Below are 15,250 nucleotides of genomic sequence, written 5' to 3'. Positions count from 1 at the left end.
CCCCTTCAGGCACCTGCTGTGATTTACATCCTGGGGAAAGTCAGTCGTGGCCTAGGCCCGGAGACCGCGATAATAATGTTTATCAAGTACGAGAACGGTACTTGATAAGCATTATTATCGAGCTTATCATTGAGTTGCAGTACGCGATAAGTCTATAAGGACAGCTGGGCCTAGAATTTGTGTCCATGGCAACACGAAACCTAACTAAATAAAGCTTCTAAACAGTAGAATGACAATCTATAGTAGTAGTAGACATTCTGCAGGCTGTAGTTTGTATATATATACAAACAAAATATATTTTAGACTCCCCACATATTGGCAGCCAAAGAAAGTGGGTCTGTTATCTTAGATATACAAGCGAGCGTATAACGACGACACCACAACATTCATCGCCACTTTAATCCACTCTGTGCCTGATGGAAGAAACTTATTTGATTTTACTTATGGTTCATTGTCTCTCAGGTGGCCTCGACGGGGACAGGAAGCCAGTGACTTGTCAACGCCCCTCTCATTGTTCCTGAGGTTGCAGACGATATTGTCTCCAATAACGTGTTTGTTTTTACAACATAATACCGGTGTGACGGCACAAATAAGGGACCCCAAGTGCTGTTGTAGTCCGAGAGATCACACAAACTGCAAATATAACAAATACTCGGGTCTGTCTGTCATCCCCAGTGGGAGTGCTGTGTTTCCAGAAGACGCCTCTTATGCAATCCAATTCCAGCATTCTTTTGGAGCAAGTAGCCCTCACATAAAACTGCATACATCATAAGGAAAGAGTCTCAATATGTCACATACAATTACTACAGCTTGTCAGAGAATATATAGAAATTGGGCTAATGGTACTACAATGAATAATTATCTATATACTCAAATAAACAATTTTATTCTCAAACCACCAAAAGCATCAGGATTAGAGAGTGTCACATATGCAGGAAGATTTTATTCAATACATTCAATGTCTTTGTCAAAGCATTCACATAAAATTGGTAACCATTTAATATTTCGGAGTGGCTATGCTCATACAGTCCTGAATACTTACTGTGACATAAGGTTTTTGTCATCATTTGAATCTTCCATCATGCATGGAAGAACTGTACCAGAACAGAAAATGAAAAGTTCAAGGAACTGCCAAGAACAAATGCTTAAATCAAGTACTGAAGAACCAAATTACTTTTATTTTCATCCTTTATGTCAGCCTGAAATGCGAATGAGAGTTGTGTCAAGTTTTGATGTTGTAAGGGATTTTATAAATGAAGAAGAGGAGGAGATACTAATGAAAGAAGTTGAGCCACACCTGAAGAGAATGAAGTATGAGTTTGACCATTGGGATGATGTAAGTACAGTACAGTACAGTATTTAAACTTCTTTAATTTTCATGTTACAGTAGTTATATTTTGTGATTTGTCCAAGTAACCTTTAATATAGTTTGTTTAGAAATTGTATATTGTTACAAGCTTTTGATGATATTCTTTTTCTTTATGATACAATATATGCATTTTTTGTGAGGTTCTTCTCATCATAATGATTGCATGAGCAGTGTTGCAGAGGGACATTAATGTTAATGGTCATGTTAGACTTAAATGTTGTTTCTTGGAATTATGCTTCATATAATAACATGGTAGTGATACTGTAGTTACGTGTTGAAGTGATAGTGCCTACACCTTTTCACCTTGGCCAATGACTGACCTTCCCCAGGTTGCTACCCACAACAGTTGCCTAACTCCCAGGTATCTATTTGTTGTTAGGTGAATAGAGGCATTAGGTGAACAAAGAAACATACCTTAACATATCTGTCCTGCATGGGAATCTTTCAATAGTGAATCAAATACACTGACCATTGTGCTACAAGAGCATTTAAGGAAATATATATTGGAGAATCATACAAGAAAATATTTACTGAGGATTCATGGTACAGTATTGGAAAGGTAAGAGAGCTAATTCACATTATTTCTTGTATTGTTGATTAGAGTGTACAATGATAGGTTTTTGCCAAAGATATGATAAGACACAATAGTGAGCAGATATGAAATTTGTAGGAATAGGAGTGAGAAAGAGAAGGGAACTATCAGGAGAAAGAGCCAAACCATTACAATTACATTGCACAAGGAAGGGACCAGGACAAGGATTTGGGATGGGATGGGGAGTAGGGGAAGGACTGGTGCCCAACCACTTGAGAGATGGGGATTGAATGCTGAACTGCATGTTGCGACTGTAACTCTTCCGTCCAGCTCAGGTGGTTGGGCTGAGTGGTAGAGCCATAGATTTCATTCATAATGAGAATGAAATCAGAATATTTAACAAACAAGTTTTATGAAAATGGGAAACATACATAAAATATATTACCGTGACATATATGTGAATTACTCTGTAATGTTCAACATAAGTTATTTTCAATGAAAGCATTTTTTAAGTAATTTACTTGTTCAGTATTCATTCATGCCCAAGTTTCTTTGTCCTCTTATAAGTGGGATAAAATAAAATGATACCTATGACATATACAGTATAGTGAAATGTTTATCATGAATTACATGCAATATTTATTTTGAATTTAGTGTTTTTTTGTTTAGCTTAATGATATACAGTACAGTGCTTAGAAATGTGAAAAATTATGTTTATTTATAATCAATAATCTGATGATCTTTCAGGCAATTCATGGTTTTCGAGAAACAGAACGCTCAAGATGGGGAAAAGCAGCTACCATTGTTGTATCTAGAATGCGTCAGTATGCTTTTCCTGCAGAGGATCAACAGCTGCCACAGATTCATGTTCTTGACTTAGCCAAGGCTGGGGTTATTAAACCACATGTTGATAGTGTCAGGGTAGGTGATTATTCTTGTTAACCATGTTAGTGGCAATGTGAAAATCATTTGATTGATTATATTATATTTTAACTGGGCTTTTACCTTAATATAAAATGCTTTGTGAATTGGCATGCTATTTAGGTATTCAAATTTATATTGTCTTAAGTTTAAAGGAAAATGTATACTTCCAGGGCCTCTTTTCTATTCAAATTAGAAATTGCATAACCAAATTATGCAGCCTATTAATAACTAAGCGTAAGCTAATTGGGTGCGTACATTTTATATACTGTATTTTTTATTTATAATACTGTACTGTATTTGGGGAGGGGTGACAAATTTCTGATAACAAAAATTATAATTTTTATTATTTAGAAGTTTCAAGTTGTAAAATTTTTATCTATTTATTTTATGTTTTTGCTCAGAACACTTAGCTTAATAGTGGCTTCATAGATTGTGTAACTCCTGTCACTACAATTTGTACATTACTCCATTGTTCTTTGGACACGCATTCTTTTAAATAAAATTGTATTGTATTGTATAAATTTAAGTGCATATGATATTGAAGTAACATGTTGACAGTATTGCCTGATAGATATGTACATTTCATTTTCATCTTTATCACATTATCTACAGTATATTGAGGTACAAGTAGTATCTTTAAAGAGTAGAAGAGTAAAATAAATATAATTCTCTCATGCTCTCTTTGCAGTTTTGTGGCAATATTATATGCGGCTTATGTTTGCTGAGTGATGCCGTGATGAGACTTGTGCACGTAGACAACAAAGATCAAGTTGTAGATATCCTCCTACGTAGGAGGTCACTATATGTTATGAAGTGAGTAACTAATGCAGTGCTGTGTACCTGTCAGTGTCTATGGAAAGTGAATTCTGGCTCTTGGAGCCCCTTCTAGATGCTATATTGATACCTGGTATCTGTCAACATGTTGGTTTCCTGTTACATATGGTCTTGAGAAAGTGGTTAGAGCTTCTGAACTTCTCCCAGTTAATTTTTTTTTTTTTTTTTTTTTTTTTGAGATATATACAAGAGTTGTTACATTCTTGTAGAGCCACTAGTACGCGTAGCGTTTCGGGCAGGTCCCTGGAATATGATCCCCTGCCGCGAAGAATCGTTTTTTCATCCAAGTACACATTTTACTGTTGCGTTAAACAGAGGCTACAGTTAAGGAATTGCGCCCAGTAAATCCTCCCCGGCCAGGATACGAACCCATGACATAGCGCTTGCGGAACGCCAGGCGAGTGTCTTACCACTACACCACGGAGACTATCAACTTGCTTACTCCACACACATTGCATATGCCACCCATTCTCCAGAAATGATATTACATAGAGCAACTATTTGCCAGATGTACAAAACTTGTTTGTTGTACACAAAAATTGTCATGTTTAGTACTATTTGAATACTCCAAATGGCATTCTAAATATGGTGAACAGTAACTATACTACATAATACTAGACATAGAAAAGTATAGGTTTTGGTACTGACTTCTTTCTCATGTCCACTACAAAATTAATAGTACAAAATGTACATTTTTTTGGGTATAACAGTCCATTTTTGCATGCTCAACCAATAGTTGCTATTAGTATAGTACATACTATCATTTTTGGATGACAGGTTAGCTGCTAGCATATAAGTACAGTACTGTAGTAATTTTATCTCTCTCTATATATTTTTTGAGATATCTCGGATTATCTCTAAATATATATTTTTAGATATCTCTCTCGGATTTTTATATTTCTATATATTTTTTGAGATATCTCGGGTTATCTCTAAATATATATTTTTAGATATCTCTCTCGGATTTTTGTCCAAAGATATACAAAATCTCTTGGACTGATTTCTTCCTGATTAAGAAATAGTTTTTGTTCATCTCTGTACTATACTATTTTGTATACGATCACAATAATTCCCTTGGCCCTTCTCTCTTCTAAGATCATTAGCTTTTCCAATCTTTTTCTTGCACTTCACATGTTAAGGATTTTCTGCCAATTTTGCACATTCAAAAACTGGTCTGACATTGGCTGTGCATTTTGTTTTAAAGGAGGCTCTGTTAGTTTACTAAAAGCCATCAATATGTTTGCTAGTTTTGTGTGCTTTACTAACGTTTTTGAATTTACTTGCTCCTTCAGTATTGGTGTCATGTCTAAGCCCAAATCATTCTTTCTAATTTTGACAAATACCTGTTTTCTTTTCTTCTCTGTCTCCTCTTACTCATGTCTCCATTTTCATTACTTCACACACTCTTGGATTGAACTATAGCAGCCATTTGTCTACTGACTTTTATATCATGTCCATCTGTTATGCTTCTGATGATCCATCTTTCTTTTAAGTTTAATATCATATTCTACTTCTCCCTTTGTGAATGGTTTGTTGAACATTTACAGCAGGCTAGTCTAGCAGTCGTAGCCTGTTGCTGTATAGTAGTTTATAATACTGAAACCTTTATACATTGCACTAGTGTTGTCAAATAAATATGAAATCAGTGGATGTGCTGAGGTAAGGTAAAGTAATTATCAGGGGAAAGCACTGAGCAATTATGGCTATATAGCAATTGGAAGGAATATGAGGATATGGAATTAGGATAGGACAGAGGGAGGGAATGGTGCCCAACCATTTGGACGGTCAGGGATTGAACGCCAACCTGCAAGACATGACACTGTTGCTCTACCATCCAGAATATACTGTATGTATAATTTATCAGGCACTGCTTTCATGCTTATAATTACTACATTAATACATCCCTAGAATTCAGTAAACCAACAAAATATTGTGTTTAATTTTATCTGCACAGGGCTGATAATAATCCCACTCCAGTTTTTACATTCTTGATATCTTTTCCTTAATTTATTTTCATTTTTATAGTTCATGAATAATATAGAAATTTTCAATAAATTGTGTTATACTCTCTCCCTCAGGGATGAATCTCGCTACAATTATACTCATGAGGTTCTTGGTGAGAAAGATTCTTATTTTGGTACTGAATCAATATCCCGGGAAAGAAGGATCTCTATTATTTGCCGCAACCACCCAAGAGAAGATGGAAGTTAACTACTGTACACACGTCTACTCTAGGTACCTCAAAAATTGATAAATGATGCATTTGAGGCAGTAATCTAAAACTATATGGGAATGTAAAATTCTCTTACAAATCAGATGCAGTTTAATATAATTATGGCATAAATGATTTAGACATGAGTAAATCTTCTACTGTATTGTACTGTACATGGTAATGTATGCACTGTACTGGTATGAGTTGTTGATATATTCTTCTGTTATTTATAATATATCTCTTAAAGGCAAATGGGTTTGACTATAAATAATAACCAATGTGCAATTAGCTTATACTGTGATCTTGAACTTAAACTAATTTTGCTTTATTGATTTTGTATTGTTATAATTCTATTCTGGTGCCCTAATCACCTGTGCATGCAGCGTGGATGTTTACATGCATACGTGTGCACCTTTGTGTGTGTAGTGGGGGGGGGGACCAAATCTCTAAAAGTTTTAATAAAGATTTTTAAATTTTATGATAGTACTGTATTTATAATTTAAATTATAAGATATTTTGGATTGTTGTAAAACTAAAATAAAGTTACCAAAAAAGTGTGATATTACTGATTCAGTCATTCTCAAGAATCCACAGATTATAATTGTGAAAAGAATATAATAGGTCACATGATTTTTTAATGGCTATGATATAAATTTTATCTTTAGATAATGTATACTGTACTAAGAATCTCCCTAAAGAAGGAGATTGAGCCTATTCCATCATCACCTGTTCAACCACAACACGTCTACATGTTCAAGAATAGAGAATTAACAACAAGAACAACAGCTATAACATCTAGACAAGATTCCACCACTCTCTACACCCTAGTCTTCTACCCCCCGGGACACTTGTCGTCTGCAGAGGCCCGCACCACTCTGGTCAACAAGCACCTTGATAGTTTGCATCTGCCGGCTTCCAATTATCGTTACACCAGTGCCATCTGCACGGTCAAGCCCCCAAATATATAGAAGCCAGCCAGCTACCACCAGCAGAATACTCTCCAGTTCACAACTTGCCTACATCTGCTCTCACACTACCCTGTGTGGTGGTAGATTTATGCAGTATTGTAAATAGTATTCCAACACCATTGATTTTGATCCTTAACGTAACATTAACTTGTTTGTTTGCTTTTCATTTTTGCACTGTATTATTAAGCCAAATCATAGAGGAACTATTTTTATTTCATGTAAATTGTTAGTTATTTTTTGTCATAGTAAAGTATTTAAATTTTTATTCCTTGTACTTTATCCTACAGCTACCATACAGTTAGAAGATCTACTTAGCAGTTTTATTTACTTTGTTTTTACCTTTTTTTTAATGTGCATGGAATTCCATCTGCCCTAATAGCCACTGCTCTATTAGTAATTTTACCGTAACTTTAAATTGGGGGCCTGTCCGGGAGGCACAATGCGTGAAAATACATATTCACTGGTAAACTATGTCATTACCTATTTAATTATTTACTATTTAAATAAGATTAGATAAGATATTTATTCAGGTAAAGGTACATACACTGAAAATGAGTTACAAACATAATGTCGGATTAATAGATAGAGCTAGCACATACAATGCCTGAAGCCACTAATACAGCGGGCAAATATTATTTATGTTCGAGAACCAAACATGCCAGCTCTTGGATCAACATGAACCCATCATAAAAATAAATGGAATGTAACAAGCTCAGACTTAAGTAAATTAAAAAAGCTTAAAATATTCAATATATAATACTGTATTTGTACAAACAAGCTCCCCAAAATAAGATGCAAGTTCTTTTTTATTTTGTAGGACCTGACTTGAGCACAGCCAAGAATATTTACAGACGATGAGTCACAATAACACGGCTGAAGCTATGATGACCAAACCACATCAGAAAGTGAAGAAATAACGATGTTTTGGTCTGTCCTGGACCATTATCAAGCTGTTGACCAGACCACACACTAGAAATTGAAGGGTGTGTGGTCTGGTCAACATACTTCAGCCACGTTATTGTGACTCATCGCCTGCATTATCAAGCTGTATTCACCTAGTTGTGATTGCGGGGGTTGAGCTCTGCTCTTTTGGGCCCACCTCTCAACTGTCAATCAACTGTTACTAACTACTATTTTTATTTATTGTACATAAGATATTTTAGAGAAGCTTGTGTACCTAGTTAGTGTTGTAGTGTAGTGACGTTTTCTGTGGTGAGCTCCAGAGCGTCAACACAGCTGGTCGTCACCACAACAACAACACGACGTCAGCTGAGAGGATCATGGCCGTGTGTGTAGCTGTCATTGGGAAGGAAGTAAGACTTACTTTGGCACAATTGATCATAGCTAGACGATAATTTCGGTACATAAACAATGGTACTCATTGAATACAGGTCACTTTGTACAGCAAGTTTTGTATTATCTTTTAAGGCTTGTTTCGAAACGCGCTGGTTCTGTGTGGCTTTGCAAGAATGTACACATTAATCGCCAAAATCTGTACTAACACAACCCGCAACACTGCACTACACTACACGCTGACTACAAATCTGTACTAACTACACCCGGTGTTTCTTCTTGTATGTATATAAGTAAAATTAAATACACAAAACGGCTTTCCCATTGACTGTAAAAGGTACCCAAACGAAATCAACTCAACCCACCCCATCACATCATGACATGATATTCTGTGTTTATAGTTTTAATAGCCTATTAATATCCCCTTTGTTATGTCCATTCATCCACTTGTACACCTCTATTATATCGCCCCTAATTCTTCGCCTTTCTAGAGAATGTAAGTTAAATTTTGTCAATCTTTCTTCATGTAACAGGTTTCTAATTTGAGAGATTGACTTTGGCATCCTATGCTGGACGCGTTCTAGTTCATTTATAGCCATTCTATAGTACGGCGACCAAAATTGAACTGCATAATCTAAATGAGGTCTAACAACAAGAAGATATACCTGAAAAATAACACTAGTGTTTTATTACTAATGCTTCGAGAAATAAATCCCAGTGTTCTATTTGCCTTATTATGAACATTTATGCATTGATTTTTTATTTTAAATTCTTACTGACCATAATTCCCAGATCCCTTTCTCAATCCGACTTCACAATCTCAACATCATCTAGCTCGTATCTTGTAACGCTATCATTATAACCTAGCCTCAAAACCTTACATTTGTTAGCATTAAACTGCATCTGCCAATCTTTTGACCATTTCAAAACCCTATTTAGTTCATCTTGAAATGATAGTGAATCTTCTTTCATGGTTATTTCCCTCCCGATTTTTGTATCGTCGGCAAATTTGCAAATGCGTATTGCTGCTCAAACCTGAATCTAAATCATTTATATATACAGTACATGTATTATGAATAACAGAGGTCCCAGGACAAAGCCTTGAGGCACTCCACTTACACCATTTTTCCACTCTGACTTAACTTTTATCTGAATTAACATTTGATTTGATTTGATTTGAACTCCATTTATACTAACTCTTTGTTTCCTTTGGTATAGCCATGCTCTAATCCAACTTAATATAGAACCCCCAATACCTTGAGCCTCTATCTTTTTAATGAATTTTTCATCATCAAATGCAAAGCCAACCCAATCCAACCCATCCAAATCAAACTTTGTTTCAAGGTTATCTATTTCTGATACGATTTAATTTTCTCATCAGAATAGCCCACTTTATGTGTGGGTTGGCAGTGGGCGAGAGGAACTTCATCTTCACTACCTGGCACATACAGGGTTAGATGTTATACAGGAGAAGGTTGCTGCTGTTAACAAGACTCCTGGAGACACAAGAGAGCTATATTTAGGGCTTCTCTATGCATCAGAAGAGTATAAAGTGTATCCTTTATTATGAGAACTAGGTATTCATAATTAAGGACAAGGGTTTGAATATTGCAGTATTTTAAGTATAGTAGTAATATTCACTTGTAAACCAGCCACCAATTGTTCAGATTCCTGGCTAAAAGAATCTGAAGTATACAAACTAATCACTTGGCTTTAGTGCAGATGATGTTCTCCAGCAGACCTTTCATTTACAGATGTAAAGTCTTCCTGGGTATAGAGGTACACAATAAGAATATGGACAGAAATATATATATACCTCAACTCTTCTGTATTACCATTTAGAACTATTAAATATGACTGTAATTAATTTATAATCATTTCTCCTGATCATTGGTATCAACTCACAGGATGGGAAAAATAATGCAGGTAATGTTGATATAATAAGAGACAAGGCTGGGTGAATGTGGATTATATGAAGAGAATTTATTTATATACCCAGTATACTGTAATGCATACAACAGTTAATGAGGAGAATTGTACAAGTGGTCTTATGAAGCAGTGGGATGCTGCTCTTTATGTCAACTTGAGTGTGGAAGTTCATGTTTTGCCTTGGTGTTATATATTACAGGTCATAATTAATGGACATGTAATATTTGTAATATTTTATTATTTCATTTTTAACTTTCTGTTGCTATACAGTATTTTTTAGTTTTTTCTGGGCTCATGCCTTCCCACCCTATGAAGGTGAGAAACAGATTAATAATTTTGTATGTACAGTATGTATGTATTCCCAAGTAATTCATTTGGTATGCAGTATTCAGTACTGTGGAAATATCAAATTAACTAGAATGCTATGTTTATTTTATATAGTAATTGCAATTCCATGTGAAAATGTTACCTCGGCTATCTGTCATCTATCATATATTTACAAGGCGTTTTAATTTTCAAATATATATTTTTTGTCCTTAACTGTTTTGTAGCTTTGGTTACACTACCAACACAAGGATAAAGTTTGTCATCATCACTGATGCAGCCAATACAACCCTAAGAGACAATGAAATCAGAATGGTAAGTTATAATACAGTACAGTAATTACAAATAAAAGTGGACTTGGAAGTGTCAGTGAAATATCAGTACTTGCAAAATTACTTCAAACTTTAAGGTTTTCATTTTTTGTACTTGGACAATATGATAACATAAGTTATTGTTTAGTTAGCACATGTAATACAGTACAATATGTTTTTTCATTAGTTACCCAGCTTAGCATAATATTGGAATGAAAAAATTTGTGCGCCCCTTGAGGGACTTGAAGTAGAGGGGGGTAGAAATAGCCTAAGCTACTCTATCCCTTTGAGATGTATTTATTGCTTATCTCAATAAACATACTTGAACTTGAACTTGAATATTGGAATGAAAAAAAGAATTTTTGATTCATTATGAAAATTTATTTACAACTTGGATAACTTAAAAATTTCTGGAATCTCTTTGATGATTATTTTTTTATTCATACTTTCATATATTTTTCAGATGTTCAGACGTCTGCACAATATGTATACAAATGTTGTGTGCAATCCTTTTTATATTCCCGGAGAGCAGATTACATCAAGGTAAAATATGCTCAGTTCATGTTTATAGTTTTATATTCAGAAAAATTATGCAGTTGAGATTTAATGTACAGTATAGTTATTATTATTGTATAATTCCAATACAGTACAACCTCAATTAAATTTACTAAGTGGGACCAATCTCAATTTGTTGCGGTGAAGGATTCATTACAATCAAGATGCTTACAGGTTGCATTTCCCATTGTCTATGGGTTAATTTCACTTGGCAAAATTTTTATTTCAACCTATAATATAATAGACAACCAGCAAATGAACATGTCTGCCAAAAAAATTAACCACAGCTAGCTTATTTCTCACATCCCCAGCCTCAAAATTTATTTTCAAAGGGTAGCAGGGCAATAACTAAGTGAACAAAAACCTTACCAAATCAAAATGAAAACAAACCATAGAATTTGGTTTTAAATATCCTCAATAGCTTTTGTCAAGGCTCCAACTACTACTTGTAATATTGAGTCCATCTTTAAATATCATTAAAAACTTGATTGGAGCCATATTAAGAGTATTACCATTCATACCTTCATATTTAAGTTACGAATGGTACCTTGAATGGGTACCTTGAGGAGTGTGAAGGGTCCGATTTAAAACTGAGAATTCCAGGTTCAACTCACAGGTGGGACAGAAATGGTTGGGCGCATTTCCCATCACCTAATGCATCTGTTCACTTAGAAGTAAATAATTACCCAGGAGGTAGTCAGCTTGTTGTGGGATTGCATTGTAGGAGGGGAATCAATAATTCAGCCTTTGGGGGGACCTCGTTATAAGCCTACTGTATTCAGTTGAAACACTTAAGTTAGAAGAAGATACCCCTGTACATATTATTTTCCTTTATTGATGTTTAAAGCTTTTGTTTGAATTAAATTTCTCCCTTTGAAGAGAATAAAAGTAGTTTTATGAATCCTGTAATTTAAGGCTTAAAACTCAATTATTTTTTCTCCAGTATTTTTAATGGCACTATTGATGTTGTTTATTGGTCGGTCAGTCAGTTTCATACACCATTGGATCTTGCCTGTAATTTATTGGTTTACTACATACTGTATATGGATATAGCCTTTTTATTGGCTAAAGGGACCTAATCAAGCCAATATGGTACTAAATATACAGTATAACCAAAAGAGGGTATTTTTATACCAAAATTATATTGAAGCATTAAATTAAATCAAATTCTATAAATGAAGCTATTAGAGAGTTAATGTGTTAATGAAGCTGTCTCGTGCAGTTCAGTTTGTTGCCCAAAATATTTAATTCTGTTTTCAGTGAAGAACTGTTAATTTACTTAATTATATTTTTAATTTACAGAGAATTTGACAAAGGTGTTGGAGCTCTGGTAGCAGGTAATTAAAGAAGCACGCAATACAGTTTGCTTAAAAAATTGCTCACTCCTGCCTCCGAAATGTGAATCTTCTGTGGCCAGCTGGGATTACTGATATTATTGAATATACAGTACTGTATCCTGATTTTCTCGTTTGATACATATATATGTATCCTAAAAGATTTGTACAGTGTATACAAGTATTTGATTGTTAGAATATACTCTAATAAGGGTTTTAAAATAAAGGTACGTACCTGTAATGTATAGTACAATATGGTTTACAAATGTGACAATTGACATTTAAAGATTACAATTTATTACCATCTTATGTATTGTACACTAATTATTTTCTATTGTATCATTATCTTTTATATATGTATGAATTATATATAGTGGCAATATATACTTTTTTCATAAAAAATGCAAATTAAATACTGTATTTGTTATATTTTAAATATTGTAATGTACATCGTTATTATTTTTCCATTGTTTAAGAGAACTAGTGTATGGTGCAATTTCCTTTTTCTGTTCATATATTTAATTAGTTTCTTAGAGTAATTATCATCCATCTTTGTTACTCTGTATTGAGACAACATGAACTTAGTGGGAAAACTGGTTAGATAAGTAAAAAACAGGTGAAAGCCCACATTACATTTACAAATATACGTTTCACTTGTGCATGGTTTCATTGTGAGTGTAGCTACCAAGAGCTGTAATACAGTTTACTGCTTGTTCAGCTGTTCATTTAATTGTGTTCATCATATTATTTCAATTATTTCTTGTTTGGGTTCTGTAAAGTCAGGTCTGTTTATTAGGAAATAAAAGAACATTTATTTTTATCTCATTGTGGTCATTAGATATCCCAAATCTATATTTTGTTAAATGTTTGTATTCATTGGATAAATTTATTTGATATACTTGACTTTGTTTTGTCAATTTGTTTTGTAATTGCTTAGAAATATGACGGGTAAATTACACCTTTAAATGCATTAGTTATTAAACATAGCCATATATTTTGTACATATTCAAGTGTGGTGTAAAGTACAGTACATTAGCCTAATTAGATGCTTTAATTAGGCTTTGTACATGTTTTGGCTTTAGTTATACAGTATTTTAAATTCTACATTATTTCAAATACTGTATTATAATGCTTTAAAAATTAGATACTTTTGCACAGGAGAATATTTTTTTTTTTTACATGATATAGTATCTTATTTGTTCTGAATATACATTTTTTTGTTAAAGCAGCAACATCCTTATTAAATTAATGTGCATAATTATTTAGCAAATATAATGTGTAGTATTAAGCACACTAATTCTAAGACATTGGAAATGCTTGAAGAAGTTTAAGAATGTGCAATTCCAGATATTGTGTGGGCCTGTAGACAATCCCCCACAGTTCCACTGTAGGTATCATAGCATGTGCACTTGTGCCACACAAGCTGTAATATCTACAGTATTATATCTATACATACCAATTTGTTTTTGTTTTCAATTGGTCAGTATGTGAAAAAATTTTTTATATTAAATTAAAAAAAATCCCTTAGTAATCCTGGATTCTACTTTCATGCATTCTACATTCATTTGCCTTTTTAAATGCTGTATTGTATAGCCTACTTCAAGACAACAGAGCTTTTCCCAGCTGGTGGGCTAGAAGGCAGATACAGAGAACATTGCCCTGCTCCAGCTACGTTAATGTCATTTAGGTGTATTGTAACACATTCAGATTTAATTTCTTACAATACATTTCTTTCTCTAGCAACCCCTGTGTTTAATTCTCCTCTTACTTTATTGTATGATATTACTTTTACTGAGGAAAATCTTTTTAGAGTATTATTAATCTTGCTTGGTAACATAATGGATGTGTGATCACTGGATTATTTTAAGTGTTGGTTAGACATTTATGAATGGGTGGGCTTGGGTAAAATACAAGTTGTCTTATATGTACCCATATTTCTTCTACAGTTTTCTCTATTATATATGTTCCTCGAAATACCTGCTAAGCTGGCTTGGGGCAGTGGGCATGAGTTGCATATTTTTTCCAGGAACTTTGGGTGGTAGGAGTGGGCAAGGGTGTGTTTTCCCGAGGAATTGTGGGGAGGTAGGATTGGGTATGGGTGTGTTTCCCCAGGAACTGTGGGAATGGGTAGTTTTCCCGGGAAGTGTGGGGGTAGGATTGGGCATGGAGGTGTGTTTTCCCAGGAACTGTGGGGGGTAGGAGTGGGCATGGGTGTGTTTTCCCCAGGAAATGTGGGCATGGGCGTGCATTAACCATGAACTTTGGTATGACATGGGCACATATTACCCAGAGACTAGGTAGAAACCAAACCACTGCACCACAGCCCACTAGAACAAGTACACATTCTCCTTGATCAATGGGCACTAACATCAAGTTATAACTCGCTCACAAGTAACATACAGAACAAACTTAATGACATGCCCCAAACAGACAACGAACCATCGATCTTGCCTGTACAGCTATTGACGAGTCAGATCTTAATGACATAACTGAATAGGAATTAAATCATGCACTAGAAATAGGCAAATCAACTGCTGGAGAGGACGAAATTACTTTGCATCACAAATTACTAAAGTAATTTTCCTTGTATTGCTAGCTCAGCAAGCTGTTCTAGTATGATTACCCCGTTTGCTGTGTCAAAAGCTGTAGCTAGATCGATGAAGAC

General features: G+C 34.5%; 2 protein-coding genes across 2 annotated transcripts; both read left to right on the top strand.

The window, feature by feature from the left end:
• Positions 1-354: 354 nt before the first annotated feature.
• LOC123755028 (alpha-ketoglutarate-dependent dioxygenase alkB homolog 7, mitochondrial) lies at positions 355-7,102 on the top strand. The gene is made up of 4 exons (XM_045737465.2): positions 355-1,336; positions 2,649-2,822; positions 3,514-3,638; positions 5,738-7,102. The coding sequence occupies exons 1-4, from the start codon at positions 788-790 to the stop codon at positions 5,868-5,870; spliced, it is 981 nt and encodes a 326-aa protein (XP_045593421.2). The 5' UTR covers positions 355-787; the 3' UTR covers positions 5,871-7,102.
• Positions 7,103-7,901: 799 nt separating this feature from the next.
• On the top strand, positions 7,902-14,328 carry LOC123755029 (trafficking protein particle complex subunit 2-like protein). Its single transcript, XM_045737466.2, has 5 exons — positions 7,902-8,152; positions 9,514-9,686; positions 10,613-10,700; positions 11,160-11,239; positions 12,554-14,328. The coding sequence occupies exons 1-5, from the start codon at positions 8,120-8,122 to the stop codon at positions 12,594-12,596; spliced, it is 417 nt and encodes a 138-aa protein (XP_045593422.1). The 5' UTR covers positions 7,902-8,119; the 3' UTR covers positions 12,597-14,328.
• The last annotated feature ends 922 nt before the right edge of the window (positions 14,329-15,250 follow it).

The sequence above is a fragment of the Procambarus clarkii genome, chromosome 28 (assembly GCF_040958095.1).
Source record: "Procambarus clarkii isolate CNS0578487 chromosome 28, FALCON_Pclarkii_2.0, whole genome shotgun sequence".
NCBI classification, from domain to species: Eukaryota; Metazoa; Arthropoda; class Malacostraca; order Decapoda; family Cambaridae; genus Procambarus; species Procambarus clarkii.
The sequence above is the reverse complement of the archived record's forward strand: the minus strand, read 5'-3'. Positions and strand labels throughout refer to the sequence as shown.